Source organism: Bufo bufo, chromosome 5, assembly GCF_905171765.1.
Source record: "Bufo bufo chromosome 5, aBufBuf1.1, whole genome shotgun sequence".
Classification (NCBI taxonomy): Eukaryota; Metazoa; Chordata; class Amphibia; order Anura; family Bufonidae; genus Bufo; species Bufo bufo.
Genome location: NC_053393.1, coordinates 563,580,462 through 563,606,850, shown reverse-complemented (window position 1 = coordinate 563,606,850; position 26,389 = coordinate 563,580,462). Strand labels below are relative to the sequence as shown.

Here is a 26,389-nt window from a genome sequence, read left to right as displayed (position 1 = left end):
CTGTCACTTATATATACGAGGTCTCAGTATACAGTGTATATAGTCACCACACCCCGTCACTTATATATATGATGACTCAGTATACAGTGTATATAGTCCCCACGCCCCGTCACATATATATATGATGACTCGGTATACAGTGTATATAGTAACCACACCCCATCACTTATATATACGAGGTCTCAATATACAGTGTATATAGTCACCACACCCTGTCACTTATATATATGATGACTCAGTATACAGTGTATATAGTCACCACGCCCCGTCACTTATATATATAATGACTCGGTATACAGTGTATATAGTAACCACGCCCCGTCACTTATATATATAATGACTCGGTATACAGTGTATATAGTAACCACGCCCCGTCACTTATAAATATATGATGTGTCAGTATACAGTGTATATTGTCACCACATCCGTCTCCGGTCAGACATTTTTTTCTGCTTGCAGGTCCCATTGATATTATTCACGCCCTTTCCCCACGCTAATATTTATGCCTCACCCTATACCACCAGAATAACACGCCCCTTACCTGGGCAAGCCTTCACAAAGCAGCTTTTACTGTGAAACTGGGCTCCAGCACAATGTCCTCCTGGCAGACGCTCCCTGATCACATCCCTGCGCTGGAACATTACCCCCAGCCCACAGGAACGGCTGCAGTCACTCCATGATGTCCACGGAGACAGGATACAGTCCGCTGTAGCAAAAAGAGAAGACCTGAGATTTTAAGCCATGAGAAAGTCCTGCTCAAGGAGATCTAGGGCACCTAGAAGACCCTCACACTGACAGCTTCTTGGAAAGCTCCTTTGTACTTGGTCAGTCTTAGAATCTCTTTTGGGAGATGTCAAGTTCTACAGATATGCAATAATATAGGAACATCAAACGTTCTGGAGGCCTTAAACCAGTGTAATAACCAGGAACACACAGAACACTACATGGTCCAGGTCCATGTTCTAAGTTGTGTCCAATAATCACTATATGATGAAAACACTGTACTCTAACATGGTGGAACAACCCTTACATCTATAGTCTGACCAACTTCTTCCTCAGATGAATAGGCTTGGTGGGAGGAAGGGATGATCCAGATCCACTTTATCAAATGACTTGTGATTGGGGAAAGTCTCTATAACCCACTCTGTAAAATGAGGTGTCTCCTACAATGGACTGATGCACTGTGAAGTGTCCCCTACTATGGACTGCTACCCTATGAGGTTCCTTATACGATAGAATGCTACCCCTGAGGTATCTCCTACAATGGAATGCTGTCTCTGAGGCATCTCCTACCTTGAAGTTCTGCCTCTGAGGTATCCCCTACCATGGAGTGCTGCCCCTGAAGTATCGCCTACAATGGAGTTCTGCCTCTGATGTATCTCCTACCATGGAGTTCTGCCTCTGAGGTATCTCCTACCAATGTGTGCTGCCCCTGAGGTGTCTCTTACTATGGAGTACAGCACCTGAGGTATTTCCTAACAATGTGTTTTGCCTCTGAGGTATCTCCTACCAATGTGTGCTACTCCTGAGGTGTCTCTTACTATGGAGTACAGCACTTGAGGTATTTCCTAACAATGTGTTCTGCCTCTGAGGTATCCCCTACAAATGTGTGCTGCCCCTGAGGTGTCTCTTACTATGGAGTACAGCACCTGAGGTATTTCCTAACAATGTGTTCTGCCTCTGAGGTATCTCCTACCAATGTGTGCTACTCCTGAGGTGTCGCTTACTATGGAGTACAGCGCCTGAGGTATTTTCCTAAAAATGTGTTCTGCCTCTGAGGTATCTCCTACCAATGTGTGCTGCCCCTGAGGTGTCTCTTACTATGGAGTACAGCGCCTGAGGTATTTTCTAACAATGTGTTCTGCCTTTGAGGTATCTCCTACCATGGAGTGCTGCTCCTGAGGTGTCTCACACCATGGAGTCCTGCCCCTGAGGTGTCTCTGGAAATGGCAACCTTCCCCAGAGGTGCCTCCTGCCATGGAGTCCTGCCCCAGAAATGTCTCCTACCATGGAGTCCTGCCACAGAGGTGTCTACCACCATGAAAGTCTGCGCCTGAGGGGTCTACTACCATGGAAGACTGCCCCTAAGGTACTTCCTACCAATGTGTGCTGTGCCTGAGGTGTCTGTTACCATGGAGTTCTGCACCTCATGTGTCTCCTACTATGGAGTGCTGCAACTGAGGTATCTCCTACAAATGTTTGCTGTCTTTGAGGTGTTTCCTACCATGGAGTATTGTGCCTAAGATGTCTTCTACCTTGGAGTGCTGCTCTTAAGGTGTCTGTTACCATGGAGTAATGCACCTGACGTGTCTCTTGCCATGGAGTTTTGCTCCCGAGGTGTTTCCTGCCAATGTGTTCTGCCTCTGAGGTGTTTCCTGCCAATGTGTTCTGCCTCTGAGGTGTTTCCTGCCAATGTGTTCTGCCTCTGAGGTGTTTCCTGCCAATGTGTTCTGCCTCTGAGGTGTTTCCTGCCAATGTGTTCTGCCTCTGAGGTGTTTCCTGCCAATGTGTTCTGCCTCTGAGGTGTTTCCTGCCAATGTGTGCTGCCTCTGAGGTGTTTCCTGCCAATGTGTGCTGCCTCTGAGGTGTTTCCTGCCAATGTGTGCTGCCTCTGAGGTGTTTCTTACCATGGAGTGCTGCCCCTGAGTTGCCTCACCCTATTCTTGGCTATCACAACTAGAACGTATCAGTTATTAGAAGGTTCTCTTTCCTTTACTTGCTGGACCAATACAGAAAAGTCCAGGTACACCTACCACAGTTGTTTTCATCGGAGCCATCAGCACAGTCACTATGGAGGTCACACTGCCTCTCCATGGAGATACATTCTCCTGAACCACAATTGAACTGTCTGGTAGAGCACACCTCTGGTCCCGGGGTGGGGACATACCATGAGGGTGTAGGAGTAGAGGTCACAGATGAGGTCACTGCAGGAGAACAAGCAGAAGTGGTAAAGATCAGAAAAGTCTTGGCATCCAGGAGGAGCATTGTGAATGGAGGAAAGTTCACCCACCACAAAGTCGCTCATCAGAGCCATCAACGCAGTCCTTGTGTCCATCACACACTTTAGTTCCACTTATACAGCCATAGATGGAGCAAGTGAACTGACCCAAATTACAGAGGGTTCTGGGGGTGTCAGTGAACAGGTCCACGGGTAAAGTGCTACTGGTTCCTACAATAAACATCAACAAGGTGACTGGGGACACATCAGTTGCTTATCTATGGTGGAGGCATGATAGGGAGGCATGGTGAGAAGGTACAGTGCTAAGGCATGGTATGGAGGCACAGTGCTAAGGCATAGTAAGAAGGCATGGTATGGAGGTACATCGCTGAGGCATAGTGAGGAGGCATGGTATAGAGGCACAGTGCTGAGGCATGGTGAGGAGGCAGGCTCCTGGTGACATCAGCTCCACCATGCGTGGCATAATGGAGACCACAGAACATGTGTATGTAGATAAATTGTCAGTGATGAGTATCTCCCTGCTATATGTATATGATATGGCGCTGTGTCACGTCTTATTCTCCAGTCACATCCAAGCAGACTTCTGCTTTCTGTTGGTGATCAGGCTGCAGGGCCTCACACCACACACCTGCCCCCAGCTGGCTGGAGGTCTAACCAGAGCATCTTTTTGAGTACAATATGAGATGTGTTGTGTCTGTCAGCACAATGCTGAGGGGTTCCAAGTGGCGGTCAGCAGATACGTGTATGCAGCTTTAGATGCTACTGGAGTGTAAGACCTCCAATGGTGACCTTCTTTCTATTAAGTCCCACGGATAGCCCAGAGATGATGGAAGCGAGAAACTACGCAGTTGCACTCAAGTAACATGCCAATAATTTGGGTCCCAATTGGGGTTCTTCTTGGTGCAGGTCAATGATCCGATAAGAATGAGAAGAACACGGTCTTTCTCATGGACTTTTTTCAATCCTATGGGGGGGACATTTTAAAAGATCTACCTAAGCATAAAGCTCTTCTTAGATACAGTCTAAGAGCTTATAGAACAATAATCTAGAACAGGACGTTATACAAACCTTCATACGTATGAACAACATGATGTCCTCCACGGCCCCCCTCATCAGGGCCACCTTCTGGTGGAACCTCAATGGGCTCCTTCCAAATAAGGACTGTACCAGAACCAGGCTTCAAGCTAGAATGATGTCCATCCGGAACAACAAAGACATCGGGCCTGAGCCCTGAATCCTCACTGCCTCTAGATGCCGTTCTCAGTGTAGAGGTAAGGGTCTCCACCTCAGTAAATGACAAGGGAGAAGCTGTAGGACCTGACTGGCCGTATTTTGAGGACCAGCCTTGACTTGATGAAGACCTTTCTCCAACGCTTTGTCTAGAAGCTAATTCAGGGATCCCAGTTGGTGGTTCTTTGGTTATTTGGCCACCGGACCTACCCTGCGTTTGTGCTGTAAGACTTAAGCTCTCCACGGGTAGACCCAGGTGGTCGGTCCTTACCCCGGATGGAGGATAAGTTACACTGTCACCGCCATGTGATGTGGTGTGATATAAAATATCTTCACCAGGTCCAGGAGGTCTCGTTAGAAACTGTCTCCATCCTGTCACTCCTGGGTCTATATTCAATCCTGGAAAACTTGTGTGTGAGGAACCGTCATCTACATTTGTGTCCAATGTCGTTGTGTCCTTACCAGCAAAAGGAGTGGCCAGTCCAGGAGTGCCGATTTGGAATTCATTGGGGCGAAGACCAGGAGCTCCGGATATGGCCCCTCTTGTAAATGTGACTGCAGCCATCATTGCAATACTGGTTGGTCTATCTGTAGTCACTGCTTGTGGAGGAATCGTTCCAGTAGGTCCCATAGAACCAGGTGACACCAGGGAATGTTTTGGACTCCTGGAGGCAGATTCCAGTGTTTGCTCAGGACCTTCTGGGACTCTGATTCCAGGTTTTCCACTGGCGTGATGTTCTTCCTGTAGGCCAGGTTGAGCTGTATCAGTCCCAGCTAGGGTCATCCTCTGCTCGGGCTTTGCACTGATTATACCAGGACGTCCGGTTGGCTGAGACTGATAATATATTCCGGGTTCTCCAGAGTATCCAGGGAATGGAGAGCCTGGTGGTTGCTCACTCTCAGGAGAGGCTGAAAGGTCCGTAAGTGAGGTGGGTAATTCTGTGGGAGACACATAAGTGCATTGTGTGTGAGGATGATAGTTATCTACCATTTGTGTAACCAGATGGTGGATGTAGCCAAACAAAACACAAGGGACGGAAGTCTACGTGATTCGAACTGTAGAGGAAAGCCCAGGACGCACACCCACCTGTCGTTACTGACCTGTGGCTTCTCAGCATCATTTATGAACATGTCCACAAGCTTCCTGGGCACCACCAGCCCACAGGTACAGCACCGCAGCCTCCATACATGCTGCCACATGTGAACAGATCTCAGAAGCTCTTCCATAGAAAGACTAGGAGATTATTAACCCTTACACAGTCTCCTGCTAATTAAAAACATCTGGCCTGAATGAGATGGCAAATTAGCAGGAGACTGCATAAGGGTTAATCCACTACTCGACCTCAGTCTGGAGACCACATGGAAGGGTGAGCTTCTGACATCTGTTCACACTGTGCAGTGCTGCATGGAGGCTCTGATGCTGTGCCTGGGGGTCAGTGGGGCCCAGTGCCCAGGGGGTTTATCCTGACAGCAGGGGTGTCGTTGGGCGGCCAGTGGTTGCCATGTGGCGCTGAACCAAATTAGGGACACACTCAAACGAGGCCCCCAAGGCGTGGTGAGTAGTCAAAACGTGTGCAGAGTGCCTCGCGTACGCGGTTATAAATGATGCTGAGACACCATAGAGCAGTGCACGGCAGGTGAAGGTGCGTCCTAGGCTTTATCCCTCTACAGTTTGGCAGGTCTACATTAGAATCCCAGTATATCCCAGTATAGCCCACATCTCTGACCACCATTATCAGTGATTGCTGGAGGTTTAGAATAAGATCCTGACTGAAGGGTGATCTGGAGGAAGGGTCGGCCTTGGAGGTATCACTCTTACTGAAGAGGGCGCCACAGAAGACTCTGCACCCAAATCCTGTGACCACCTTGTATATCAGTATTATGGACTTTATTATTATTTGTGCACTCTATGGTGGTATTATTTGAACACTGTATGAGACTGTTTATTTAGGTACGGATATTGTGGCACTGTATGGCACTGGTATTGTGGCACTGTATGGCACTGGTATTGTGGCACTGTATGGCACTGGTATTGTGGCACTGTATGGCACTGGTATTGTGGCACTGTATGGCACTGGTATTGTGGCACTGTATGGCACTGGTATTGTGGCACTGTATGGCACTGGTATTTGGGCACTGTATGGCACTGGTATTTGGGCACTGTATGGCACTGGTATTTGGGCACTGTATGGCACTGGTATTTGGGCACTGTATGGCACTGGTATTTGGGCACTGTATGGCACTGGTATTTGGGCACTGTATGGCCCTGTACTGTGTGGTGCTTATAATATTCCTACAGAACTGTGTTTACATCTAGGTATGAGAGGAACTTACCAGGCAGGGTGGTCTCCAACGCCGGTGAAACAACACCTGGCATGAAAATACAGACAGTCAGATCATAACAATGGAGGGGCACCCAGACCGCGGAGACCGAGGGGCACCCAGACCGCGGAGACCGAGGGGCACCCAGACCTTGGAGACCGAGGGGCACCCAGACCTTGGAGACCGAGGGGCACCCAGACCGCGGAGACCGAGGGGGACCCAGACCGCGGAGACCGAGGGGCACCCAGACCGCGGAGACCGAGGGGCACCCAGACCGCGGAGACCGAGGGGCACCCAGACCTCGGAGACCGAGGGGCACCCAGACCGCGGAGACCGAGGGGGACCCAGACCGCGGAGACCGAGGGGGACCCAGACCGCGGAGACCGAGGGGGACCCAGACCGCGGAGACCGAGGGGCACCCAGACCGCGGAGACAGAGGGGCACCCAGACCGCGGAGAACGAGGGGAACCCAGGCCGCGGAGACCGAGGGGAACCCAGGCCGCGGAGACCGAGGGGCACCCAGACCGTGGAGACCAAGGGGCACCCAGACCGCGGAGACCGAGGGGCACCCAGACCGTGGAGACCCAGACCGCGGAGACCGAGGGGCACCCAGACCGCGGAGACCGAGACCGCGGAGACCGAGGGGCACCCAGACCGCGGAGACCGAGGGGAACCCAGACCGCGGAGACCGAGGGGAACCCAGACCGCGGAGACCGAGGGGAACCCAGGCCGCGGAGACCGAGGGGGGCCCAGACTGCGGAATCTGAGAGTCAGAGACCCAGAGGTTGATCTTCTATCACTAACGCTGTATCTTCACCCAGAGTTTACTGATGAGTGATAAAATGGTGACATCTCCAGCGTCTTACCGCATCCTTCCTCATCGGAGAAGTCTCGGCAGTCAGCCTTCCCATCACACATGGATCTCGAAGCGTTCACACACTCACCGCTGCGACACTCGAATTCCCCCGGCTTGCAGTGAGTTGGCTTCACTTCTCCAGGGAGGCTAAATATGACTGTGCCGGAGCTCCTGGTGACCGGGGGTTCTGTGGGCTCTAGTATAGAGTAACCATAAGTCACAACCACAGAAAGGTGACGGACAACCAATAGGAGCAGTGATCACCCTGAGCCGTCAGTGGAGGTTTGGGCAGATGGACCTAAACCACTGTCTGTACAGAATATTTCTGAGCTGTAACTCTGGAGTCATATGTGGGAAAGTAGAGTCCTCTCCATACTATCAGCTGCTGCGTCACGTTGTTTGCTGCACTAAAGTCTGCTCTGCTGTCTATCCACGTCAGATCTTATATCTGTAGCAGGAGATGTGTAGTGATCTTCTCCATAGACTCACCATGAGAGCATCCGATGATCTCACTGCGCAGGTAGATGGCCTTGTGATACTCCATAGGCAGAACACGAAGGAAACGCGTCAGTAAGATGCCACGCAGCTCCCGCCTCACCACCGTGTTACTGTCAGAGTTGGCGTCAAATAGCTGATACGAGAGCAAACACACAAGATGAGACGGAGGACAGAGAAGGATCGAAGAGTCAAGGTGAGGATACGGAGCAGGGTGACATCTCGGAGCAGACGCTGTCCACCACCAGGGTCACCAGCCTCTGATGACCCAAGCTGCCGACTTACCTGAGGGTTCTGCTGGGAGTAGTTGTGGAATACATTCCCATCAATGCTGTACATCAGGCGATATTTGGTGACGTAACCCCCTGACTGGCGGCCGCCCTGAGTGATGACGGCGGAGATGAAGGTGGGCTGCAGGAAGTCCACCTGGAAGAAGGGATGTTTGTCCGAATCTAGAGGACTCCAGCCAGGGACAATGTTCAGGCTACGGAAAGATAAAGTGCAGGTCCACGTCATCTCCCTGGGTGCCATCTCCACCTGTCCCCACATATGTGACACCCCCAGCTCTCCTACACCACATGTGATGGGGACAGGACCATGCACTACAAAGCATAGACCCCAAACATATGTAAAGGCACTTTAAGGTAAATATTTATAGAGACTAGTGATTGTGTAATGTTCCGGAGTGCCATTACCACTTCCGCACCCCGCTACTTTCTCCTATGGTCTAATATAATGTCATCCTATGAATTTATTTCAGTCCACTACACTGTGCATATCTATTCCTTGCAACTGTTATTGTTCATGTCATTTACCTGGTTCACCAGTAGGTGGCAGCAAGCACGGCAGAGCTACAGTTAGAGAGAATAGAACCCTTCTTTCCATTCTAACTCTCCCTCTAAGGAGAGGAGGGACCAGTTAGTTAGAGTCAGTTGCAATTTGCCCCCTTTCCAAGGGAGGGTGTGCAGCAGGTGCACCTCCCTGCTGGACGTGCCTTGTCTAGGCCAGCTAGAGCACCTTCAGCTCTGCTGGATGTGGAGGCCACAGCTTGGATTAAGCTAGAGTCAGACTACAAAAAGAGAAGTTGCAGCAGACAGCTAAAGCAAAGTTATTCAGTCAGCCTGTCAGCACAGCAGAGCCAGCGAGCAACAGATGTAGCAGAGTTCAGTTTGTTTGCCTGCCAGAGTTAATGCTAAAGCCTGCTGGGAACCAAGACAAAGACTGAAACATTTGGAGAAACGTTTATTGAACGTAAAGCTGTTATTGAACTTCATCACAAGGTCTGGACTCAGTTTATTTCTCCTTCCTCTTATTTAACTACCCCCTTTGTCTGCTTTGGACGACAACGCCTGGGGTTCCAGCGTATCCAGGTAGGAGCACTGTGATATGTGACATTATAGGCCACCCTATACCACTCGGCCATTCCTACATCTGGGTACCAGCACCATTTCTTTAAGGGACTCTGTCCCGTTGTTGCTTCATTGCAACTGGCGTCACGAAACACTTATCCCATCTTAAAAGGGACCCCTTGTCGCTGCCGTGCGTCGCAATTGCCTTATTTTACCATATGTTTCGTAGTAATCCTAAAACTAAGCTTTTAATGTCAATTACTTAAAAGCGTCATCTGACAAAGAAAACTAAAACTATCAGTCGTGTCGTCCGTTTATCAGGTCAGATACCAGCACTGTTGGTAGCACTATCACATGGGTGGTGGTCTTGGGAGGCTCCAGACTCTTCCCCGACAATCTCGGCCCCTACCTATCACTCTATGTATTATTAAAGTCATTCCTGATACGAGCCCCACTTCTGTGCTAACAATCCCACTGCCCCCGACATGTTTCGCCAGTATCTCTGGCGTCTTCAGGGGAAGGGGCAGTGAGGACAGAACCAAGCACTGACATGTTAGGCACAATGTTCAGCCGTCCGGCATCTGGTGGGTTATTCTCCTTGTAAGAGGACGCGCTCAGCTGCTTGTAATGGATCCGGCCATCTTCCAAACCCAGAGGAGCCTCACATGGACCTGCAGAAGATGACACTGGATTACCAGCCAGCTCCTCCTGCTTCACACCAGGGACCTCCATATAAAGACCACCGCACCAAACACAAACTCATCTTTCCTCCACATTCGATGACTTAGGATTTCCGACAATCATTCCTCTAAATCCAGTGTGACCACAGTCACGCCTCCCAGCACCATGGTCCTCCACTGCTGGACCACACATCTCCTAGAGACGCCCCACATTAATCAAACCAGACATTGGTGGCTCTCGCCCACGCACTTCATGCGCCCCAGCTGCTGGATCCTATAATGTCTATTTACCAGGTGGAGTTGATATCTCTCCTCCGGGAACCCCGGACTGATCCGTTCCTGATGGTCCCTATAACAGAAAACATGGACAGTAACAAGACGACATCAACCTGCCGCTCGTGGGGCAGAATCTGTAATGTGGACATCATCGGTCACTGGTCTGTTATATCCCTAGAGACTAGTGCTGTGGTCTGTACTGGGGGCACTGTGACTGGCAGTGTGGTCTGTACTGGGGACACTGTGACTGGTACTGTGGTCTGTACTGGGGGCACTGTGACTGGTACTGTGGTCTGTACTGGGGACACTGTGACTGGCACTATGGTCTGTACTGGGGACACTGTGGCTGGTACTGTGGTCTGTACTGGGGACACTGTGACTGGCAGTGTGGTCTGTACTGGGGGCACTGTGACTAGCACTATGGTTTGTACTGGGGACACTGTGTCTAGCACTATGGTTTGTACTGGGGACACTGTGACTGGTACTGTGGTCTGTACTGGGGGCACTGTGGCTGGTACTGTGGTCTGTACTGGGGGCACTGTGGCTGGCAGTGTGGTCTGTACTGGGGGCACTGTGTCTAGCACTATGGTTTGTACTGGGGACACTGTGACTGGCAGTGTGGTCTGTACTGGGGGCACTGTGTCTAGCACTATGGTTTGTACTGGGGACACTGTGGCTGGTACTGTGGTCTGTACTGGGGGCACTGTGTCTAGCACTATGGTTTGTACTGGGGACACTGTGACTGGTACTGTGGTCTGTACTGGGGGCACTGTGGCTGGTACTGTGGTCTGTACTGGGGACACTGTGACTGGCAGTGTGGTCTGTACTGGGGGCACTGTGTCTAGCACTGTGGTTTGTACTGGGGGCACTGTGGCTGGTACTGTGGTCTGTACTGGGAACACTGTGTCTAGCACTATGGTTTGTACTGGGGACACTGTGTCTAGCACTGTGGTCTGTACTGGGGACACTGTGGCTGGTACTGTGGTCTGTACTGGGGACACTGTGTCTAGCACTATGGTCTGTACTGGGGACACTGTGTCTAGCACTGTGGTCTGTACTGGGGACACTGTGTCTAGCACTATGGTCTGTACTGGGGACACTGTGTCTAGCACTATGGTTTGTACTGGGGACACTGTGGCTGGTACTGTGGTCTGTACTGGGGACACTGTGTCTAGCACTATGGTTTGTACTGGGGACACTGTGTCTAGCACTATGGTTTGTACTGGGGACACTGTGGCTGGTACTGTGGTCTGTACTGGGGACACTGTGGCTGGTACTATGGTTTGTACTGGGGACACTGTGGCTGGTATTGTGGTCTGTACTGGGGGCACTGTGTCTAGCACTATGGTTTGTACTGGGGACACTGTGGCTGGTACTGTGGTCTGTACTGGGGACACTGTGTCTAGCACTATGGTTTATACTGAGGACACTGTGGCTGGTACTGTGGTCTGTACTGGGGACACTGTGGCTGGTACTGTGGTCTGTACTGGGGACACTGTGACTGGCAGTGTGGTCTGTACTGGGGGCACTGTGACTAGCACTATGGTTTGTACTGGGGACACTGTGTCTAGCACTATGGTTTGTACTGGGGACACTGTGACTGGTACTGTGGTCTGTACTGGGGGCACTGTGGCTGGTACTGTGGTCTGTACTGGGGGCACTGTGGCTGGCAGTGTGGTCTGTACTGGGGGCACTGTGTCTAGCACTATGGTTTGTACTGGGGACACTGTGACTGGCAGTGTGGTCTGTACTGGGGGCACTGTGTCTAGCACTATGGTTTGTACTGGGGACACTGTGGCTGGTACTGTGGTCTGTACTGGGGGCACTGTGTCTAGCACTATGGTTTGTACTGGGGACACTGTGACTGGTACTGTGGTCTGTACTGGGGGCACTGTGGCTGGTACTGTGGTCTGTACTGGGGACACTGTGACTGGCAGTGTGGTCTGTACTGGGGGCACTGTGTCTAGCACTGTGGTTTGTACTGGGGGCACTGTGGCTGGTACTGTGGTCTGTACTGGGAACACTGTGTCTAGCACTATGGTTTGTACTGGGGACACTGTGTCTAGCACTGTGGTCTGTACTGGGGACACTGTGGCTGGTACTGTGGTCTGTACTGGGGACACTGTGTCTAGCACTATGGTCTGTACTGGGGACACTGTGTCTAGCACTGTGGTCTGTACTGGGGACACTGTGTCTAGCACTATGGTCTGTACTGGGGACACTGTGTCTAGCACTATGGTTTGTACTGGGGACACTGTGGCTGGTACTGTGGTCTGTACTGGGGACACTGTGTCTAGCACTATGGTTTGTACTGGGGACACTGTGTCTAGCACTATGGTTTGTACTGGGGACACTGTGGCTGGTACTGTGGTCTGTACTGGGGACACTGTGGCTGGTACTATGGTTTGTACTGGGGACACTGTGGCTGGTATTGTGGTCTGTACTGGGGGCACTGTGTCTAGCACTATGGTTTGTACTGGGGACACTGTGGCTGGTACTGTGGTCTGTACTGGGGACACTGTGTCTAGCACTATGGTTTATACTGAGGACACTGTGGCTGGTACTGTGGTCTGTACTGGGGACACTGTGGCTGGTACTGTGGTCTGTACTGGGGACACTGTGTCTAGCACTATGGTTTGTACTGGGGACACTGTGGCTAGTACTGTGGTCTGTACTGGGGACACTGTGTCTAGCACTATGGTTTGTACTGGGGACACTGTGGCTGGTACTGTGGTCTGTACTGGGAACACTGTGGCTAGTACTGTGGTCTGTACTGGGGGCACTGTGGCTGGTACTGTGGTCTGTACTGGGAACACTGTGGCTAGTACTGTGGTCTGTACTGGGAACACTGTGGCTGGTACTGTGGTCTGTACTGGGGGCACTGTGGCTGGTACTGTGGTCTGTACTGGGGGCACTGTGACTGGCAGTGTGGTCTGTACTGGGAACACTGTGTCTAGCACTATGGTTTGTACTGGGGACACTGTGGCTGGTACTGTGGTCTGTACTGGGGGCACTGTGACTGGCAGTGTGGTCTGTACTGGGAACACTGTGTCTAGCACTATGGTTTGTACTGGGGACACTGTGGCTGGTACTGTGGTCTGTACTGGGGACACTGTGTCTAGCACTATGGTTTGTACTGGGGACACTGTGGCTGGTACTGTGGTCTGTACTGGGAACACTGTGGCTAGTACTGTGGTCTGTACTGGGAACACTGTGGCTGGTACTGTGGTCTGTACTGGGGGCACTGTGGCTGGTACTGTGGTCTGTACTGGGGGCACTGTGACTGGCAGTGTGGTCTGTACTGGGAACACTGTGTCTAGCACTATGGTTTGTACTGGGGACACTGTGGCTGGTACTGTGGTCTGTACTGGGGACACTGTGTCTAGCACTATGGTTTGTACTGGGGACACTGTGACTGGTACTGTGGTCTGTACTGGGAACACTGTGTCTAGCACTATGGTTTGTACTGGGGACACTGTGTCTAGCACTATGGTTTGTACTGGGGACATTGTGGCTGGTACTGTGGTCTGTACTGGGGGCACTGTGGCTGGTACTGTGGTCTGTACTGGGGGCACTGTGTCTGGTACTGTGGTCTGTACTGGGGGCACTGTGTCTAGCACTATGGTCTGTACTGGGGGCACTGTGTCTAGCACTATGGTCTGTACTGGGGGCACTGTGGCTGGTACTGTGGTCTGTACTGGGGGCACTGTGTCTAGCACTATGGTTTATACTGAGGACACTGTGGCTGGTACTGTGGTCTGTACTGGGGGCACTGTGGCTAGTACTGTGGTCTGTACTGGGAACACTGTGGCTGGTACTGTGGTCTGTACTGGGGGCACTGTGGCTGGTACTGTGGTCTGTACTGGGGGCACTGTGACTGGCAGTGTGGTCTGTACTGGGAACACTGTGTCTAGCACTATGGTTTGTACTGGGGACACTGTGGCTGGTACTGTGGTCTGTACTGGGGGCACTGTGACTGGCAGTGTGGTCTGTACTGGGAACACTGTGTCTAGCACTATGGTTTGTACTGGGGACACTGTGGCTGGTACTGTGGTCTGTACTGGGGACACTGTGTCTAGCACTATGGTTTGTACTGGGGACACTGTGGCTGGTACTGTGGTCTGTACTGGGAACACTGTGGCTAGTACTGTGGTCTGTACTGGGAACACTGTGGCTGGTACTGTGGTCTGTACTGGGGGCACTGTGGCTGGTACTGTGGTCTGTACTGGGGGCACTGTGACTGGCAGTGTGGTCTGTACTGGGAACACTGTGTCTAGCACTATGGTTTGTACTGGGGACACTGTGGCTGGTACTGTGGTCTGTACTGGGGACACTGTGTCTAGCACTATGGTTTGTACTGGGGACACTGTGACTGGTACTGTGGTCTGTACTGGGAACACTGTGTCTAGCACTATGGTTTGTACTGGGGACACTGTGTCTAGCACTATGGTTTGTACTGGGGACATTGTGGCTGGTACTGTGGTCTGTACTGGGGGCACTGTGGCTGGTACTGTGGTCTGTACTGGGGGCACTGTGTCTGGTACTGTGGTCTGTACTGGGGGCACTGTGTCTAGCACTATGGTCTGTACTGGGGGCACTGTGTCTAGCACTATGGTCTGTACTGGGGGCACTGTGGCTGGTACTGTGGTCTGTACTGGGGGCACTGTGTCTAGCACTATGGTTTATACTGAGGACACTGTGGCTGGTACTGTGGTCTGTACTGGGGGCACTGTGTCTGGTACTGTGGTCTGTACTGGGGGCACTGTGTCTAGCACTATGGTCTGTACTGGGGGCACTGTGTCTAGCACTATGGTCTGTACTGGGGGCACTGTGGCTGGTACTGTGGTCTGTACTGGGGGCACTGTGTCTAGCACTATGGTTTATACTGAGGACACTGTGGCTGGTACTGTGGTCTGTACTGGGGACACTGTGGCTGGTACTGTGGTCTGCACTGGGGACACTGTGACTAGCACTATGGTTTGTACTGGGGACACTGTGGCTGGTACTGTGGTCTGCACTGGGGACACTGTGGCTGGTACTGTGGTCTGTACTGGGGACACTGTGGCTGGTACTGTGGTCTGTACTGGGGACACTGTGGCTAGTACTGTGGTCTGTACTGGGGACACTGTGGCTGGTACTGTGGTCTGTACTGGGGACACTGTGTCTAGCACTATGGTTTGTACTGGGGGCACTGTGGCTGGTACTGTGGTCTGTACTGGATACACTGTGGCTGGTACTGTGGTCTGTACTGGGGACACTGTGGCTGGTAATGTGGTCTGTACTGGGGCACTGTGTCTAGCACTATGGTTTGTACTGGGGACACTGTGGCTGGTACTGTGGTTTGTACTGGGGACACTGTGGCTGGTAATGTGGTCTGTACTGGGGCACTGTGTCTAGCACTATGGTTTGTACTGGGGACACTGTGGCTGGTACTGTGGTCTGTACTGGGGACACTGTGGCTGGTACTGTGGTCTGTACTGGGGGCACTGTGGCTGGTACTATGGTCTGTACTGGGGGCACTGTGACATTTTGGAGTCATGACTGACCTCTCCTTTGTCGACTGACCCTGGTCCACGTGGTTGGGTGGGACCCTTGGTCCAGGAAGGAGTCTCCGCTCCAGATGTATTGACCCTGAAGAGAGTAAGGTAGCAGAGTGTCAGGAGTTTAGGCTCCCCCACCCCACGGGTGCCACCTGCTCGCCTCCGCTCCTCACCTCCATGGTGTGCTAGGAGTCCAGGAGACACATCCGACCTCGTCCGCCCCGTCCGAGCAGTCCTGGTGGCCGTCACAGCGCTGAGCCCCCTCGATGCAGCTGCCGGAGGTTTTACAGTAAAACTGGGAGCGATGGCAGCCCCACTTGGCTGGAGATAGAGGGGACGGAGCGGTGCCTGGCAGGGGAGAGGCGGTGTAGGTATATGGTCTCCAGAGGTCAACCCCCCCAGATCAGGAGGACGGCGTCTCTCCCCCCATTGGCCCCCCTCAGCTCCTGAATACATTACCACAGTAAATCTCGTCCGATCGGTCTCCACAGTCATTGACGCCATCACAGACAACGCCGTGCGGTCCGGCCGGGACACAGCGGCCATTGTGACACTGGAACTGTCCCGCCTTACACTGGTGACCGGAGGGAGCGGTGGTTGTGAGGGACACTGTGTGGAGAGAACAGGGGTCAGTGATACAAAAGGACCCGCCCTATCAGACCCCTCAGGGCCGCCCAGATTAGGAGATCTCGGTTCTGAGGGGTCCCATCTCGGGGTGCTGCACTTCCTCTTATCTCCACACACCCCTATAGAAGGTAAACCCCTTCATGTGACCAGGGCTTACACGGGGGTTACATAGTGGTCTAGGCATCTTACCTTCTCCGCAGCCCAGCAGCTCCAGGCGAAGGAATATTCGGCCATGATAATCCTGGGGGAGGATGCGGATGTACTGAGCCGCAATCACCGCCTCAAAGCTCGTGGCCACCGGTGTGGAGTCATCAAAGTTACCCTGGAAAATCTACATGGGAAAAGAACATACATCATTAGAGGCCATAACCCCCCGGAGGCCATGACGTACAAAAATGTCCACCATGCTGCACCTTCTCACATCTTTCCCCTCTGTACTCTGCTCATGTGTCTTGTTATTTGTCCCTTTCTCACTCCCTGGTGAGGAATGTGTTGCTCCATACACATTAAAAGGTTGTACAGGATTAGAAAAACATGGCGGCTATCTTCCAGAAACAGCGCCCCCCCCCCTGTCCCTGGGTTATGTCTGGTATTACAAGTCAGTCGCATCCATTGAGTGATGCTGAATGTAACGGCATACAAGGGAATGCTCCAAACTCCGAACGGAACCTCATGAATAGCTGCTAGCAGACGAATAGGAAACGCACCCAAGCGGCTTACACTCCTAGCAATCAGTCTCTAACAGCATACAGTGAATCCCCCCAAGAACGAGACGAGGCTCCGTGTTGAGGGTCAAGCAGTGGTCACCCAGAGCTGTGTGTTTATTGTTCTTATATAACATTGTTACACATCAGTACCACCCACAGGGTTTTGTAAAAACAACCAATAAGCACATACAATACAGTAAAACACTCCCACACAAAATCCTCCCCTCTGCCTGTGATACAATTACCTTACACAATGGGTTGATGTAATTATCACAGGCAGGAGAACACACAATGTCTTCTGTCCTGGAGACAACCGAGGAGTAATTCAATTATCTCTCAGGACAAAGGGAAATCGCCAATACACACGTGGGGACAATAGGACAGACATCACCACTCAAATATACAATGTCCCAACCATTACAGTAAACACAGACATTTAACATATCCCAAAATGGCACGAATTAGACCAGGGGTTCAAAAGTTAGTAAAAGTCCTTTGTGACCAAAGGAAGCATGGCTTTTCTGCCCAGAACCAGTTTTTACAGAGTTAGGCTGTGTGAGATAATTGGTTTAACTGGGTTTGGTAAGCCAACTAGGTACAGAAAATACCTCTATTCACAACAACAAAACTACACAAAAATACATAACTCCTATCAAACTGAACAGGACCCCCACATTCAACTTATCCCCATATGGCTTGGATATGAGCGCTCAGATGCCACAAACACAGTCAAATCGCCATGGGGTTTAAGTTCAGCATGGGCTGATGAGAGGGCCCATAATCCTGGGGCAAGAGGCTGGCAACCAGGCTCCTCCAGCACCCAGTGGTGAGGTTGGTTTCGCCACACTGAACTTCTGTACCAGGAACCGGTGTGGTCCTGTGGAGGATGTGTAGTGAGGGTAGAATGTGTGGTATGAGGGTAAGGGACACTATGGGGGTGTAGGGTGCTCCGTGTCTCACCCATACCTTGGTCTTCTGCTCGCGGTCGCTCTCTGTCTCGGTGTAGTTGTACCAGATCTTCTTGTCCAAACTGAATTTGACTTCAAAACGAGTGACAAAGAAATCGGAGGATCCAGCACCTTGTGTGACAATCCCTGCAACACATGAGACGTCAGAGTCTGACATGACGACACATGACACATGAGACGACAGTCCAGAGCAACACGGATATATAGAGGTCATACACAACATGCAGTACTGGAGCGGGAAGTTGGAATGCAGGTCACATGACCAACCAGCCGATGGGACTGAACTCATTAACATCAGATCTCACAAGCCCAGAGATCAACCAGAAGACACAGAAGACAAATGCAGAGAAGATATCACAAGCCCCACCACCCAGGAACACGGGAGAACATAAGAGCTTCATACATGATTCCCTGGACATATCTCACATCATCCAAGACTGGGACTATCCAGAGAAGAGAGGGCTCACATACCAGTAATGTTCCACAGCCTCTGCAGGTCAATCTGGAGATAAGGTGATCTGGATGGAGGAGTGGGGTAGTCATCATCCTGGGGGCTCCATCCTTGGAGCTCCATACCCAGAGAGACGTGGTTGAGTGGGGCTGTGTACGCCGGGTGCTCAGTGACTTGTGAGGAGGCAGTGAAGCTGCTGTGAGGTAGAAGCGAGATCCTCAGGGGCGTGTAACAATCACCTGTGAAGAGAGGGGGAGGAACAGTTTAAGGATCGGAGTGATTATCTAATACAGAAGAGAGGGCACATGGTCACCCACTGCACATGACTACTTACCTCCAGCTGGCGGTGTGGGGTAGGTTACCAGAGCTGGGAGAGGAGTGCTGGGCAGAGCTGTAGGACTTGGGTTGGTGGTTTCAGTTCCATTAGTAGCTGAGGATATGAAAGCATTGAGTGTGACCTTGTTATATCAGGGACATTTCATGTGACTTAGAGGAAGATGGCTGATGACTGCTCTATGAGGGAGGCATCTACATCCTCAGATGTAAAAACTTAAGACCTCATCCATGAGGCACCATAGAAATAATGGATGTCTTCTGAGGAGATGATGAATCTGGGACTCAGTATATGGAGATGTCATGATGGAACATCAGGGAACACAGTGAAAAATGCAGGATAACTCTCATTATCTGCTTCATACCAGCATCAAACTATAGACTGACCTGAACAGAAGCAACAAGTGTCCCCAGATCCCTGGACCAGAACCTGACCCTGGAAAACATGGAACACGTGAGGTAAGGAACCTCTGCCATCTGATGTGTTCATCATATCGGTGTATCCTAGGCAGACCGGAAAAGACACTCACCTCGGGGCAGCCTGGATTACTAAACTGGCAGAAGTGGGAGCACTGGATGGTGAGATTGGGCAGACATTGGCACACGTGGCACTCCCCAGACTTCCAGCGCTCTCCGATGTTGTGTGTCCTCCCATGATGAGTACAGGCTTCACACGGAGCAGTCTGACACCTGGGGATCAGCAGAGAAAGATACAAGACGGGTCCTGAACATCACAATGATGGTACATAGGGAGAAGGGTGAGGGCTACAATGATCTGGTGTAAATGGTAGAGAGACCTCATTACAATGATCCGGTGTCAGCGGTGGAGAGACCTCACTACAATGACCCAGTGTCAATGGTGGAAAGACCTCACAACAATGACCCTGTGTCAGTGGTGGAGAGACCTCACTACAATGAACCTGTGTCAGCGGTGGAGAGACCTCACTACAATGACCCGGTGTCAATGGTGGAGAGACCTCACCACAATAACCCGGTGTCAATGGTGGAGAGACCTCACTACAATGACCCTGTGTCAATGGTGGAGAGACCTCACTACAATGACCCGGTGTCAATGGTGGAGAAACCTCACTACAATGACCCGGTGTCAATGGTGGAGAGACCTCACCACAATGACCCGGTGTCAATGGTGGAGAGACCTCACTACAATGACCCTGTGTCAATGGTGGAGAGACCTCATTACAATGACCCGATGTCAGCGGTGGAGAGACCTCATTACAATGACCCGATGTCAGCGGTGGAGAGACCTCACCACAATGACCCAGTGTCAGCGGTGGAGAGACCTCACTACAATGACCCTGTGTCAATGGTGGAGAGACCTCATTACAATGACCCGATGTCAGCGGTGGAGAAACCTCATTACAATGACCCGATGTCAGCGGTGGAGAGACCTTATTACAATGACCCGATGTCAGCGGTGGCGAGACCTCATTAACATGACCCGGTGTCAGCGGTGGGGGGAGCCCATTATAATTACCCGGGTCAATGTTGGAGAGAGCCCATTACAATGACCCGATGTCAGCGGTGGAGAGACCTCACTACAATGACCCGGTGTCAATGGTGGAGAGACCTCACTACAATGACTGAGTGTCAATGGTGGAGAGACCTCATTACAATGACCCTGTGTCAGCGGTGGAGAGACCTCACTACAATGACCCTGTGTAAGCGATGGGGGGGCCATTACAATGACCCTGTGTCAGCGGTGGAGGGAGCCCATTACAATGACCAGATGTCAGCGGTGGAGAGACCTCACTACAATGAACCTGTGTCAGCGGTGGAGAGACCTCACTACAATGACCCGGTGTCAATGGTGGAGAGACCTCACTACAATGACCCTGTGTCAATGGTGGAGAGACCTCACTACAATGACCCGGTGTCAATGGTGGAGAAACCTCACCACAATGACCCGGTGTCAATGGTGGAGAGACCTCACCACAATGACCCGGTGTCAATGGTGGAGAGACCTCACCACAATAACCCGGTGTCAATGGTGGAGAGACCTCACTACAATGACCCTGTGTCAATGGTGGAGAGACCTCACTACAATGACCCGGTGTCAATGGTGGAGAAACCTCACCACAATGACCCGGTGTCAATGGTGGAGAGACCTCACCACAATGACCCGGTGTCAATGGTGGAGAGACCTCACTACAATGACCCTGTGTCAATGGTGGAGAGACCTCATTACAATGACCCGATGTCAGCGGTGGAGAGACCTCATTACAATGACCCGATGTCAGCGGTGGCGAGACCTCATTAAAATGACCCGGTGTCAGCGGTGGGGGGAGCCCATTATAATTACCCGGGTCAATGGTGGAGAGAGCCCATTACAATGACCCGATGTCAGCGGTGGAGAGACCTCACTACAATGACCCGGTGTCAATGGTGGAGAGACCTCACTACAATGACTGAGTGTCATTGGTGGAGAGACCTCATTACAATGACCCTGTGTCAGCGGTGGAGAGACCTCACTACAATGACCCTGTGTAAGCGATGGGGGGGCCATTACAATGACCCGATGTCAGCGGTGGAGGGAGCCCATTACAATGACCCGATGTCAGCGGTGGGGGGAGCCCATTACAATGACCCGATGTCAGCGGTGGGGGGAGCCCATTACAATGACCCGATGTCAGCGGTGGAGGGAGCCCATTACAATGACCCTGTGTCAGCGGTGGAGGGAGCCCATTACAATGACCCAATGTCAGCGGTGGAGGGAGCCCATTACAATGACCCTGTGTCAGCGGTGGAGGGAGCCCATTACAATGACCCGGTGTCAGCGGTGGAGGGAGCCCATTACAATGACCCGATGTCAGCGGTGGAGGGAGCCCATTACAATGACCCGATGTCAGCGGTGGAGGGAGCCCATTACAATGACCCGATGTCAGCGGTGGAGGGAGCCCATTACAATGACCCGATGTCGGCGGTGGGGGGAGTCCATTACAATGACCCGATGTCAGCGGTGGAGGGAGCCCATTACAATGACCCGATGTCAGCGGTGGAGGGAGCCCATTACAATGACCCGATGTCAGCGGTGGAGGGAGCCCATTACAATGACCCGATGTCAGCGGTGGAGGGAGCCCATTACAATGACCCGATGTCGGCGGTGGGGGGAGTCCATTACAATGACCCGATGTCAGCGGTGGAGGGAGCCCATTACAATGACCCGATGTCAACGGTGGAGGAAGCCCATTACAATGACCCGATGTCAGCGGTGGAGGGAGCCCATTACAATGACCCGATGTCAGCGGTGGAGGGAGCCCATTACAATGACCCGATGTCGGCGGTGGGGGGAGTCCATTACAATGACCCGATGTCAGCGGTGGAGGGAGGTCATTACAATGACTCGATGTCAACGGTGGAGGGAGCCCATTACAATGACCCGATGTCAGCGGTGGAGGGAGCCCATTACAATGACCCGATGTCAGCGGTGGGGGGAGCCCATTACAATGACCCGATGTCAGTGGTGGAGGGAGCCCATTACAATGACCCGATGTCAGCGGTGGGGGGAGCCCATTACAATGACCCGATGTCAGCGGTGGAGGGAGCCCATTACAATGACCCGATGTCAGCGGTGGAGGGAGCCCATTACAATGACCCGATGTCAGCGGTGGAGGGAGCCCATTACAATGACCCGATGTCAGCGGTGGAGGGAGCCCATTACAATGACCCGATGTCAGCGGTGGGGGGAGTCCATTACAATGACCCGATGTCAGCGGTGGAGGGAGCCCATTACAATGACCCGATGTCAGCGGTGGGGGGAGTCCATTACAATGACCCGATGTCAGCGGTGGAGGGAGCCCATTATAATTACCCGGGTCAATGGTGGAGAGAGCCCATTACAATGACCCGATGTCAGCGGTGGAGAGACCTCACTACAATGACCCGGTGTCAATGGTGGAGAGACCTCACTACAATGACTGAGTGTCAATGGTGGAGAGACCTCATTACAATGACCCTGTGTCAGCGGTGGAGAGACCTCACTACAATGACCCTGTGTAAGCGATGGGGGGGCCATTACAATGACCCGATGTCAGCGGTGGAGGGAGCCCATTACAATGACCCGATGTCAGCGGTGGGGGGAGCCCATTACAATGACCCGCTGTCAGCGGTGGGGGGAGCCCATTACAATGACCCGATGTCAGCGGTGGAGGGAGCCCATTACAATGACCCTGTGTCAGCGGTGGAGGGAGCCCATTACAATGACCCGATGTCAGCGGTGGGGGGAGCCCATTACAATGACCCGATGTCAGCGGTGGAGGGAGCCCATTACAATGACCCGATGTCAGCGGTGGAGGGAGCCCATTACAATGACCCGATGTCAGCGGTGGGGGGAGTCCATTACAATGACCCGATGTCAGCGGTGGAGGGAGCCCATTACAATGACCCGATGTCAGCGGTGGGGGGAGTCCATTACAATGACCCGATGTCAGCGGTGGAGGGAGCCCATTACAATGACCCGATGTCAGCAGTGGAGGAGCCCATTACAATGACACGATGTCAGCGGTGGGGGGAGCCCATTACAATGACCCGATGTCAGCGGTGGAGGGAGCCCATTACAATGACCCGATGTCAGCGGTGGGGGGAGTCCATTACAATGACCCGATGTCAGCGGTGGAGGGAGTCCATTACAATGACCCGATGTCAGCGATGGGGGGAGCCCATTACAATGACCCGATGTCAGCGGTGGAGGGAGCCCATTACAATGACCCGATGTCAGCGGTGGAGGGAGCCCATTACAATGACCCGATGTCAGCGGTGGGGGGAGTCCATTACAATGACCCGATGTCAGCGGTGGAGGGAGCCCATTACAATGACCCGATGTCAGCGGTGGAGGGAGCCCATTACAATGACCCGATGTCAGCGGTGGGGGGAGTCCATTACAATGACCCGATGTCAGCGGTGGAGGGAGCCCATTACAATGACCCGATGTCAGCGGTGGGGGGAGTCCATTACAATGACCCGGTGTCAGCGGTGGAGGGAGCCCATTACAATGACCCGATGTCAGCGGTGGAGGGAGCCCATTACAATGACCCGATGTCAGCGGTGGAGGGAGGCCATTACAATGACCTGATGTCAGCGGTGGAGGGAGCCCATTACAATGACCCGATGTCAGCGGTGGGGGGAGTCCATTACAATGACCCGATGTCAGCGGTGGAGGGAGCCCATTACAATGACCCGATGTCAGCGGTGGAGGGAGCCCATTACAATGACCCGATGTCAGCGGTGGAGGGAGCCCATTACAATGACCCGATGTCAGCAGTGGAGGAGCCCATTACAATGACCCGATGTCAGCGGTGGGGGGAGTCCATTACAATGACCCGATGTCAGCGGTGGAGGGAGCCCATTACAATGACCCGATGTCAGCGGTGGGGGGAGTCCATTACAATGACCCGATGTCAGCGGTGGAGGGAGGCCATTACAATGACCCGATGTCAGCGGTGGGGGGAGTCCATTACAATGACCCGATGTCAGCGGTGGAGGGAGCCCATTACAATGACCCGATGTCAGCGGTGGGGGGAGCCCATTACAATGACCCGATGTCAGCGGTGGAGGGAGCCCATTACAATGACCCGATGTCAGCGGTGGGGGGAGTCCATTACAATGACCCGATGTCAGCGGTGGAGGGAGTCCATTACAATGACCCGATGTCAGCGGTGGAGGGAGCCCATTACAATGACCCGATGTCAGCGGTGGGGGGAGCCCATTACAATGACCCGATGTCAGCGGTGGAGGGAGCCCATTACAATGACCCGATGTCAGCGGTGGAGGGAGCCCATTACAATGACCCGATGTCAGCGGTGGGGGGAGCCCATTACAATGACCCGATGTCAGCGGTGGGGGGAGTCCATTACAATGACCCGATGTCAGCAGTGGAGGGAGGCCATTACAATGACCCGATGTCAGCGGTGGAGGGAGCCCATTACAATGACCCGATGTCAGCGGTGGGGGGAGCCCATTACAATGACCCGATGTCAGCGGTGGAGGGAGCCCATTACAATGACCCGATGTCAGCGGTGGAGGGAGGCCATTACAATGACCCGATGTCAGCGGTGGGGGGAGCCCATTACAATGACCCGATGTCAGCGGTGGGGGGAGTCCATTACAATGACCCGATGTCAGCGGTGGAGGGAGCCCATTACAATGACCCGATGTCAGCGGTGGAGGGAGCCCATTACAATGACCCGATGTCAGCGGTGGAGGAGCCCATTACAATGACCCGATGTCAGCGGTGGGGGGAGCCCATTACAATGACCCGATGTCAGCGGTGGAGGGAGCCCATTACAATGACCCGATGTCAGCGGTGGGGGGAGCCCATTACAATGACCCGATGTCAGCGGTGGGGGGAGTCTACTTATCCTGGCCCAGAATTCGGAGATCTGGGGGATGAGAAGGATGGCCTGTCGGACTCCAGTCAATTGCTTCATGAGTCTCTCTCACCACTAGGGCTTCAGACATATGGGTCACAATACTCATCAGTAATTAACCCATTATATGCCAGAGAACCCTCAGCTGAACGGTCACCTGTAGTACAGCACATGGCAGCCAGAGTCCTATAACCTGGGGGTAATTGGGGATTGGATGGTTACCTGCGTGCCTTGCGGTAGATTCCCCGACACTGCTTCCCGTTACCGTGCTTGCTGGGGTTGTTAGGACTGCGAAAAGACCACTGTATACTCTGCACCCCACATGGACCCAAACATTCCCCCCAGGGGGACCAGGTGGACCAGCCGCAGTGCACTGCAAAAACAGACACCAAATGTCACGGCACACAATACACACAAGGTACAGACACTGACCCCCACATCGGCTCTAACCACTGACCCCCACATCCGGCTCTAACCACTGACCCCCACATCCAGCTCTAGCCACTGACCCCAACATCCGGCTCTAGCCACTGACCCCCACATCCGGCTCTAGCCACTGACCCCCACATCCGGCTCTAGCCACTGACCCCCACATCCGGCTCTAGCCACTGACCCTTACATCCGGCTCTAGCCACTGACCCCCACATCCGGCTCTAGCCACTGACCCCCACTTCCGGCTCTAGCCACTGACCCCCACATCCGGCTCTAGCCACTGACCCCCACATCCGGCTCTAGCCACTGACCCCCACATCCGGCTCTAGCCACTGACCCCCACATCCGGCTCTAGCCACTGACCCCCACATCCGGCTCTAGCCACTGACCCCCACATCCGGCTCTAGCCACTGACCCTTACATCCGGCTCTAGCCACTGACCCCCACATCCGGCTCTAGCCACTGACCCCCACATCCGGCTCTAGCCACTGACCCCCACATCCGGCTCTAGCCACTGACCCCCACATCCGGCTCTAACCACTGACCCCCACATCCGGCTCTAGCCACTGACCCTTACATCCGGCTCTAGCCACTGACCCCCACATCCGGCTCTAGCCACTGACCCCCACATCCGGCTCTAGCCACTGACCCCCACATCCGGCTCTAGCCACTGACCCTTACATCCGGCTCTAGCCACTGACCCCCACATCCGGCTCTAGCCACTGACCCCCACATCCGGCTCTAGCCACTGACCCCCACTTCCGGCTCTAGCCACTGACCC

At 53.0% G+C, this 26,389-nt stretch overlaps 1 protein-coding gene across 1 annotated transcript in view; it reads right to left on the bottom strand.

The window, feature by feature from the left end:
* The window catches only part of LOC121002663 (SCO-spondin-like), a 190,236-nt gene that overhangs the window by 99,852 nt on the left and 63,995 nt on the right, over positions 1-26,389 (bottom strand). The window contains 20 exon segments of the mRNA XM_040434096.1: positions 542-706; positions 2,754-2,914; positions 2,998-3,162; positions 4,036-5,128; positions 6,524-6,559; positions 7,378-7,563; positions 7,857-7,998; positions 8,148-8,346; positions 9,762-9,882; positions 10,183-10,240; positions 15,714-15,798; positions 15,881-16,055; positions 16,167-16,281; positions 16,450-16,665; positions 18,008-18,135; positions 18,481-18,699; positions 18,795-18,890; positions 19,181-19,229; positions 19,324-19,483; positions 25,399-25,549. Of these exon segments, the coding sequence (XP_040290030.1) occupies positions 542-706; positions 2,754-2,914; positions 2,998-3,162; positions 4,036-5,128; positions 6,524-6,559; positions 7,378-7,563; positions 7,857-7,998; positions 8,148-8,346; positions 9,762-9,882; positions 10,183-10,240; positions 15,714-15,798; positions 15,881-16,055; positions 16,167-16,281; positions 16,450-16,665; positions 18,008-18,135; positions 18,481-18,699; positions 18,795-18,890; positions 19,181-19,229; positions 19,324-19,483; positions 25,399-25,549 (3,720 nt within the window).